Here is a 9,877-nt window from a genome sequence, read left to right as displayed (position 1 = left end):
AGTTCTATGGTGGAAAATACAAGTAAAATCTAAAGGAAAATGTCTTTATGTCACCGCACCGTAGGAGTTCACAGAACATTCTAAAGATCGACACAGAATAAAACCTACTCAAATTTAGCATTCATGTAGAAACATTTTAATATATACAAGATGCAACATACATAAAAAGGTAAATTACAATTTCAGTTTATGAACAGAGAGTGCTTTCTGCTTCTTCTTTAATTTGTTTGCATCTTTGATTTGCATTTTTACTTGATCTTGCAGTTGTGAAAAGAAGGCCTGGGATGATTTCAGGACCTTGTCTTTACCTTCATCCTGTCAATGGACAAAATATTTGTAATAACCAAGAAATGTACAAACAGTACCATTATACTACTTACTAGTTACTCCCATATAATGGTATTTGACTTAAAAAAAAAAAAAGCTGGTTATTGATTTTCAAAGGATACTTTTCACTGCATTCTTATAGCACTCCTGCTATCTAAAGAAATAATGAGTATGTTCCCTTTCTAATTAGCAATTAGCATAGCAGGTAAAAACAGGCATCAAGAATAGATCCTTGCACATCATGAGCTACAACTACATATCTATACTTTGTGTTCTGTTCTCCTTTTGAAAAGGTAAGCACAAACTTTTTAGAAGTAATCACGTTACTTTTCCTATTAGCTTCTAATACCTCAAAATTTCAGAGATTTTTAAAATTTAATTTGTAAGGCATCATAGGTGGTACATAAGTTTACTGTTTTGTAGCATGCAAAACAAAATCAATCCGATGAGATTACAGAGAAGGTTCCACAATAAGAAGTATAAAGTTAAATAGGAATACTCTATTTTGAAATAGCTTAAGTTACTCAAAGCTTAGAAAGAAATAAATAGAAACCTCATCCCCAATTATGCATGCAAGTAGTCCCATTTAATCAAGGGCATGGTTCAAACGCAGGAAATAAGAGCGTAAGTCTTAGTATTTGCAGGAACACCACCTCGTGAACTTTGAAAAAAATAAAAAGTAGTACCTAACGCAAACAATCATTTCTGCTTTGTGAATATACTTTGATGTAAAGTAATTGTATCATACAATTTTTTCGTATTTTTCCATATCTAAAGATTAAGTCATTTACAAATTCAAATATATTTTGTATTCTGACTAAGCTTCTAAAGGTTCCAACAACCATTTAGGCATGATTTATTCATAATTAAATCAATAACGTCTACATAAATATGCATTACAAATAAGCGGGTCACTGCAAAGTGCACCCAGAGATGTATTTTTTTCAGGCCTCTATACTGACATCATGCTGTCAGGATAATCAGCAAAATCAGGATTAAAAAGGCATTCAACGCTACTTTGCATAAGACAGTTACAAGTATGGACTAGAACACTCCTTCCAAAACTGTAGTTCGAAAGAATACAGGGGAAAGCGGTGGGGGGAGGGGCGGGGGGAGAGAAAAAGAAAGAAAGAAAAAAAAACCCCGAAAAAAGTGTATGCATCTGCCCTTTCCATGTCTTTTTTCTACATCTTTCTTTCCAGCAGCTACATTTACCTTTTCTATTTGCTCAGACATAAATAAGGTAACAAGGTTTGGGTGGTAAGCAGATACACTACTTGTGTACAAGAACTTTTGAGGGGATGGAGAAAGATTAGGAGATGTAGGTGTGCCCAGAGGGATGGGAGGGAAACAAATCCTATACTTTTTGTGGTAAAGTTCCCTTTCCTCTCTCTAGCTAAATATTATTTATCCTTGGGATCTTATCCTTGGAGCTGGGAAGCTCCAAGTTATATAGGACTATTTAACACAGCCTTACCTTGAGCAGAGATGCTTTGCCTTCTTTTGTAAGCCTTTTTAATTTTGCTGCAGCAGCTTTTTTGCTAAGTTTTGTGCCTTGTTCTGGCTTCATTTTTTCAAGAAGCTTTTGACGTTTCTCCTTTTCTCTTAGCTTCATACGTTTACGAAGCTTTTTCTTTCTTCGTTCTCGTTTTTTGTCTGTGAGAGTCTTTTCTGCATCTGTTTTTATATCACCAGCTTTGTTCTTTTCCTAAGGAGAACAAGATCTCCAGATACATAAGCATGCAAAAGAAGAGACTCACTTCACAGTACTCAAACCTGTCTTTGTAATTCCATTATTTCAAGTGTTTAGCCAGCTCAGAACAATGACACATTAAGGCAAAGGCCAAAAACTGGCAAAAGTTGGGAGGTGAAATTTGTACAATTGATCGAAGACACGCTAATTGCCCTTCCCTATTGTCATTTAGCTTTCCCCTTCCAAATACCCATATATACATTGGAAAAATAATTACCATCACATAATAGTCAAGAACAAAAACGAAGCATAATATTATGGCCTAGTATAGCCAAATAAAATTAACTCTTTCCCCTCCTTCCAGTTATTTGGGGGGGAGGGAGGGGAAAAGAAGCACGACCATCCCAACCCTCCCACCCGCAAAAAAAACCCCAACCACAACCACAACTAAAATGCTAGGCAAGAAGGTCCACAAGGTGAGGAACCCAGGGTGGGAGGCGGCAGAATTCTCCCATTGATCTGGTAGCCAGTACACCCTTCTATCAACAATACAGATCCTCTCCAGATCCTTACATGATTTTAATTTGTATTTACCTTGATCTCCTCTGGTGCTAAGAGAGCAGCATCACTAACAGCAACAGGTGCTACTTCTTCCATACTTATAGCTGGAAGGTTTGAAACTATTTTGACTTCTGGCACAGGCTAGAAATAAGGAAACATATTTAGCACTGAGCACACCATCTCACAGCAGCTTACAGCTAACTGAAGTTACTAAGTATTTGGTTTTGTTTAGAGGCAATTATAGTGCATTTAATATGAAATAAGAACAAGCTCACTAACACTCAATGTTTACTTTACTTTCCAGTTCCCAAATATGTTTTAAAGTATCCAGTTTCAAAGAGGGGGAAAAAACCTCCAACTTCATGAAACTTATGTACTTACTGGCTTGGGTGTGAAGTGGAAGTTACAAAGCGCATCCAGCTTCAGAAAGAGTGAATCCATCATTTCCTGAATTTCTTTGTGTTCAGGATTTTCTTCCTCTTCGGTCTTTTGCTGCATTAATAATGCAATGTTAGTGCAACACCATTCGTAAAGATACTTTACTTTAGCAAGACTGATAACACCACAATGTACAATTTGGAGCCATTTCCCTGGTGAACACCCAGAGAAAGATTGAAGTACTTCTACAAAGCTGAAAGCAGAGTTAGCAGTGTATAAATGAAGATATGAGATTATGTGATGTGAACTTCAACCTGAAAGGAAAGGCATTGCTCACGTTACCTGGTGAAGTTTCATGTATTCTTGCTCATATATCTCAGCGAGACTCAGTTTACTCTTTTCATGATCCAAAGTAATACGTTTCTTGTATTCAAAAGCCTCCTCTTTTGGTTTTTCTTTTGGTACTACATCATCCCATGCCTGAGAAAGTTAAAAATTAATGACCAAATGCAACTACAGTCAAATATCAGGTGCTACAGCTTATTTAGAACATTTTCCATATCACTTATCTGACATGCTAACTAGTTTATGCATGTGGCTTCCCAGGAACTCATTAAGTTTCACACATTCATTGCGAAAAAAAGTAATAAAAGACTTATAACTCTAGCTTGTGTGCTTATTTTTAGTGGATCGGGGTAAAAATTGTGTAACAAATAACAAATGTGTAATTTTCTTAAGTACTTAAATACTCTCTCCCATATGTACCAATTTTTTTTATTCAACTAACAATAAGCCTCAACAAGCTGTGGGATACAAATCTTCTATCTGGCTTTCAAGAATGATGAAGTAAACACTTGAGTTTTGGTTAGTATTCAGAATGCTCAGAGCGCTACAGTTATGGTCGTAGACAAAATTTACAGACTGGCATTATATTCCAGATAAACTCCTTATAGTTTTATCTAAAAACACTCATTTTTTTGAAGTGCACCAAAACTTAGCACATAACAGGCATATAAAAACAGAGCTCCTTAGAAATCTAAGGACACATTGATCAAGGCAAAAGAATAAAACAACCAGTTGCAGAAATTAATTAGATAACTCTACACCTAACATTTTAAGAGCTTCAAACTCATCCTTGGAATCTGCCCTGTGAATCAAGTCTATGAACAAAATAGGGAGGAATAAGTAAGATAATATTAACCTCATCCAATATTCTCTGTTTAATGATATCTTCAAGCTGAAAAGTAGTTTCTTCTGTGATCACAGGTGCTGAAAGGAGAAAGAGAAGAATTTTAAGATTAATGTTTCTCCAGCAAGAAATACTTCTTGTTCTATGAAGACAGAAATAACAGAACAAGAAAGTAAAGCCTTAACAAAAATGTAGTAACTGAAGGTGAGGTAAGTAAATAATGTTTTCCTCTATCTTGAAGAGAGTAATCATATTATGTAAGGCTTCTAAATGACTAAATCTGCCACTGAATTAATGAACTTTCAGTCAAGTTAAAAATGAACGAAAAGGACTATAGCTTCCTGCAGTTTCCACCATGAAAATGCACAACCTCAAAAGCGCACTGAGAAGTTTAACTTAGTGTTTTGTTACCCTGCTCTTGAGTGACAGGTGTTTTCAGCAAGGGTTTCAAAGGGAAGAAAACCCAACATGGTATGCAACACGCTTTCAGGAAAGCCCTCTCTCACTACTTACCCATTCGGACTGCATGGTCAAAAAGTACTGTTTCCTCCAAAAGGCTGTTTTCAGGTCGTTTTTGTCCAGTCACTTCTCCTTTAAGCTGCCAAGGTTTCTCCTCTAACAACTGTTCTTCTAAACTTTTTATTTTTTTGCTCATCTAAAAAACACAATTTCCCAAGAAGTTTAAAACATAGAGCTCACAAGTAAACTCAAGGCAAAAAATTAATAGTTCTTTCAGGTACTTCTAACTCCTCCTCGCATAAAGATAAGGGAATACACAATTGCATATATAGCTGATGTAGATAAGCCACTTTTTTTTTTCTGAATTTGTAAATAGTCTCTTCATATTTGCCAGACTGAACAAATTAGACCATCACTTAAAAAAAAAAATGTATTGGCCACTGTTTCGAAGTATTAGCAAAATAAAAAAAACAATTACCTTTTCCTGTCTCTTCTCAAAAGACGACTTTATTTCACTGGGATCGATGCCCTTCTCTAACTGCATATCAGTAACATCTTCTGTTTCACTGTCATCTGGCAAACTAAAAGTAACTTTTTTAGGGGCTTCTTTACTTCTCATATTGTCCATCATTATTTCATTCATATCCTCGACCCTGTAACATTAAAATTTAATATAAAATAAAGGTTGAAAAGCCTCTATAATTTTTTACATAAAGATATTTCAGCTATTAGACGTTTACCTGTTACAACTAACACACAGTTAAAAAATACAATAGGCTTTCACTGAAACCTAAAGGCAGGCGACACTAGTGAAACTTCTCTATACTAAAAATAACTTTCAAAAATGGAAGTTACAGTTATTAAATGATTTATCCAAATAAATATCAAGAGACAATACTCAAAAGATAAGTAAATACTTTTTAAATAAGGTGACAATGCAAACCATGAACGTACAACAGATAACAGAGAATAGCAAACCATGACCAAAGTGAGCCTGGAATTCACACCTTATTTTCTACTTCACTTCAGTGTAAAATTACAAGGACATTTTAACTGCAAATAATGCATATACTTACTCAGACGTGCTTTCTTCATTCTCCTCTTCAATAGCACTGTCTGCTTCCTCTTCCTGATCATCTTCAGCATCACTAGCTACTAAATCATCATTGTCATCGACTGGATCAAAGAAATCTTTGTATGTCAAGTCTCTAGAACTTTTAACTGGCTAAGAAGGGGAGAGGGAAAAAAAAAAACCAAACAAACCAAAACTGTTAGACTGACAGAAGTCTTTCAAAGTCTTTAGCACCTGGGGAATAGCGCTACTTGTGTAACAGTAGTTCAGTTTACTGAAGCATTAACCTGTGGTAGGGCATCTTAGGTAAAACTAATCTCTTTTACAAGTATTTAAAATATTGTACCACTTAAATTCATTTCCAATTTCAACACATACAGAAGTCAAAGAGCAGTAGATTTTGGCAATTAGTTGTTGGAATGCGTACATATTCCCTTATACCCTGGGCATAGTTCTTACTTGCTAGTCAGAATCTCTGGTAATATTAAATAATAAAAGATTTATTTTTCAAACAAGTACTCAGCAACTTAAGTTAAATCAGAGTTACAAAGCCATGTCCCTAGAAAAAAAAGTTGCCAAAAGCCCTTTGCTCTGCATCAGTCACCTCAGTGATCTCTAATTGCCAGATGTCAATGCTGAGTGACGCATCTTTTTCATTTGCCGGGTCACCAATTCTGCAAGGTCACTTATTTCTTATGACATACTATCTCTTCCTTTATTTGTGCAAAAATCCAAGACCCATCTAAAGAGAAACTGGAATAGCAAGACAGTATGTCCTTCCACACTAGGACGTTTTGTTACCAGATATTCATGTCAAATATGTTATTAAAGTAAAGCTTCAGAAGTAATCATTAGTCATCTAATCGAATTTAATCTAATCAAATTTGGTAGTTTCTACTCAGAGTTCAACAATTTATAGTCACCCTAAGGGATATCAGATCTTGATTTAAAGGAAAAGAGAGATCAGAAAATTAATTTACTGATACTTTGACTTTAGCTTCTTCAGACTCTTCTTCCTCATCATCCGTGACGATGTCTTCAAAATAATTAATATCATCTTCCTCCTCCCTGTTTTCCTTCTCTGCATGTTCTAAAAAAGCTTCCATCTCAGCCAGCTTGAAAAACTTGTCATCCACTATAGATTTTCTTCCCATTTTTTTCAATGTGGTTTCCTTGGCTGTTTTAGTTTGTTGCTCCAGTGCTTCGATATCAAAGTCAATATCAGAATCCTCATCGCTGTATTTCTGCATTACACTTTCTCTGTGTTTACTTTGCTTTTCTTTAGCTGTAGTTTTATCTTTTGTATAAACATTCTTCTGCTCAGTTTCTGCTTCCATTAGGTCGTCTTCCAATTCCTTGTCACTGCTGGTCTCTGTATCAGAGCCATCCTCTTCCTGGTCTGAGAGAAGGCAAAGATCTTCATCATTGGCATCCCTTGCAATGGATTTCTTGAAGAAATCGAGAACTGCATTGTTCTGGAGCTCTAGTTGTTGCCAAATCTGTTCTTCATCAAAATTTTCTATCATCAGCTCTTTTAGAGGACCCCCACAAACTATATTACTTCCCAGAGCTTTATTCAAATCATAGAGAGTCTTTGTTAATGCTCTGAAGTCAGCAGCCAGTCCATCTTGCACACTAAGAGTAGAAAAAAAATGAAGAGTTTTAAAAAGCACAACAGTTAATATTAATTTTTTATTTTCTGTTTTGCAGAATTTACTAGCTTTCATTCATTTTACACCTTCCATTAAGTTAATCAGACGGTCACACTGCAGCTCTTTTTATATGTGCTTAGGTATTTTGGTGCTACAGAACAGCACCTTTCAACAATTACTGCTGTTGCTTAACCTTCTACACATCTCTTGGAGTATTGCTACTAAACATTCCTAGAAATAAAGATATTACAATTATTAAGCCTTTCAGCTTCATTACACTTTGTGTATGAAGTAGCAGCTGGACAGAATATTCTACCCTTCTATAGTTGCATCTTATTATATCTTGATCATATTTAAGCACTCCAGACATTTTGGGGAAGTAAACAGTACAGCACTAAACACCTCAAACATCCAAGATACAGACTCTTGGGTTTAAGAAGGTAATCGTCTTCCTCCTTCCTCCCTTACTCCTCAGCTGCTCTATTTGGGTAGTCTCTTCCAGTTTTTTCTCTAGAGCTACCAATGCTTCAACATAGCTGGTTGAAACAGAAACCTCCGTTTCCTAATTCTCTTACGCTGAAGAAAGGAATAGGATACCGCAGCAGCCGTGGCAGAAGCCCCAGCCGGGTCTCGACGCTGTTAACAGCCCGTTTCAGGAGAGCTCTGCGGCACCGGGGGTAGCTGAGGGGCGCCGGCTGGCACGAGGCCTCCCTCCCAGAGCACCGAGACCTGCACAAATCGCAGAGCGCTACGTGCACACACGCACGGTCCGGCATTTGGGGGCTCCCCAGCCCCTGGGAAACCCGCGGTACCTGAGGAAGCGCTCCGGGCGCGCGGCGGCGGCGCCCGCCACCCTGAGGCACGACTCCAGCCCCTTCACAGCCGCCATCTTCCCCCCGGCCGCGGCGCGTGGAGCAACCTGGCACCGCCTCCCCGAGGCCGCCGGCTGAGCGGTCCGGACGACTCCCGCAACCGGCGCCGAGGTTCCAGATACAGGAGTTCCGGCCCGCCCCGGCCCGCCTCCCGAGCCAAAAGCATTTCTGCCTCCCAGCCCGTGCCTCTGTCACAGAACCGCCTCGTTTATCCGTGTCACGCCCGCTTCTTTAGGTGGGCCTGATCGCGTTCGCACTGAACCGCAAGCAGGGTATTGCAGAGTCATCTGCTGAGGGCTGCTGCTTCCTCCCCTTGGCAGAGCGTGGTATCGCTCTAGATCGGGATGTTCATCAGCGCTGAAAAACCTGCTCTAAACATAGTAAAGCTACAGTCATCTTACCCTGCAGTTTTGTCTCTCTGACCTAGATACAAGAGCTATTCTGGAACCACACATTTCCAGCTGATTCTGTGAGCAAAATGCCCGTTCTTACCTGCTGTCTCCAAGCTCCCAGCTAACGAGGCACGCATTCACACGCCTATGCCATTAGCGAGCACTGCCCAGTGTTCAACTGTACATCACATAGTTTCCTCAAAGTTTACTTTATAAAGTCAAATTAAGCACTACACCCACAGACCCTGGTGAAGAAGCTGCAGCTGCAGTTGGGGGAGACCATCCATTCCTCCATGCTGCAAAATGCGTCAGCAGGGGCCGCCCCGGGCTGCACTCACCTGGCCTGCTGCCGCTCCCAGCCATCTGCAGCCGTTCAGCACCTGCATCCGAAACTGTCACCCACCTTCTAACTTCATTCTTGCTATTGCCTTTGCTGTTCCTCTGCTGCTTTCATGTTTCCTTCCTAACAAAAAGAGTCTTTTCAGTGCACAGAAAACAAAGCCCTGCTATGCAGCTTCTGTGTGCCCTCTCACTCGCACTTTGCACCCTCAAAAAAGCGTTGTGTGGAGCAGGGCCCAGCCAGCAGAAGCATGAGTATGACCTGTACCTGTGCTTCTTTGAACATCATAAACATGTCTGATGCTTTACAACCTGGGTTGGAAGCAGAAAGTGTCAGATATTGGGACTTTTAAATACCCATTTTGACCTCTGATTTTGATCTGCACTTTTAATTATTCAGATGTTATCCGATTTGAAATGGCACAAGCTGTTTATAGATTTAGGATGCATCACAGCAACTTGCAGTGTCCTGCGCCCCGACACAACAGGAACGGAGCACCAGCGGACAGCCTGCTCATTGTCCCGAGCCTCCTCTGCACGGTGCTTCAGTCAGAAAACCTTCCCTCTCTACAGCTGTCCCTTGCTGTAGCTGGCCTCTTCCGCACTTCCAGACACAGTGCCCAGAGCAGCCCCTGCAGGGGCCCGCAGCACGCTCGCTGCACAGCCGCCCCCCCGCCGCCAGGCACAGGCCTCAGCCCCAGCGCGGCCGCGCCGGGCCGTGCACGCCGCTTGGCAGCGGTCGCAGCGCCCGCCGCTGCCCGACGGAGCCCTCTCCTTCTGGGAAAGGCACCGGGCAGCTGCGCCCTCCCGCCCCAACGAGGGCTCACCAGCCCCTCGGCGTGGCACAGCCATTGCCACGCCGGTGCCTTGTACCAAGACGCTCCGGTGGCGCCGGTCCTACAAACACAGCCCCGGGCCGCCCCCGCGCCGAAGACCTGCCGGC

The 9,877-nt window shown here is 40.4% G+C and overlaps 1 protein-coding gene across 5 annotated transcripts; it reads right to left on the bottom strand.

The window, feature by feature from the left end:
• Positions 1 to 113: 113 nt before the first annotated feature.
• Positions 114 to 9,816, bottom strand: MPHOSPH10 (M-phase phosphoprotein 10). 5 transcript variants are annotated; one of them, XM_075160263.1, is made up of 12 exons: positions 9,762 to 9,816; positions 8,934 to 9,058; positions 6,660 to 7,314; positions 5,684 to 5,832; positions 5,086 to 5,260; positions 4,662 to 4,803; positions 4,161 to 4,228; positions 3,302 to 3,439; positions 2,963 to 3,073; positions 2,615 to 2,722; positions 1,805 to 2,035; positions 114 to 315 (listed from the first exon to the last, which is right to left on the bottom strand). In XM_075160263.1, exons 3-12 carry the CDS (start codon positions 7,203 to 7,205, stop codon positions 175 to 177), a joined length of 1,809 nt encoding a protein of 602 aa, XP_075016364.1. In that variant the 5' UTR covers positions 7,206 to 7,314; positions 8,934 to 9,058; positions 9,762 to 9,816; the 3' UTR covers positions 114 to 174. The 5 variants fall into 5 exon arrangements, 4 of the variants coding, with proteins under 4 accessions (XP_075016364.1, XP_075016365.1, XP_075016362.1 ...); XM_075160264.1 differs by having other exon boundaries at positions 6,666 to 7,314; positions 9,762 to 9,812; XR_012675251.1 differs by lacking the exons at positions 8,934 to 9,058; positions 9,762 to 9,816 and adding an exon at positions 8,144 to 8,506 and having other exon boundaries at positions 1,805 to 2,051.
• Positions 9,817 to 9,877: the final 61 nt, after the last annotated feature.

This window comes from Calonectris borealis, chromosome 11 (genome assembly GCF_964195595.1).
Source record: "Calonectris borealis chromosome 11, bCalBor7.hap1.2, whole genome shotgun sequence".
NCBI classification, from domain to species: domain Eukaryota; kingdom Metazoa; phylum Chordata; class Aves; order Procellariiformes; family Procellariidae; genus Calonectris; species Calonectris borealis.
The sequence above is the reverse complement of the archived record's forward strand: the minus strand, read 5'-3'. Positions and strand labels throughout refer to the sequence as shown.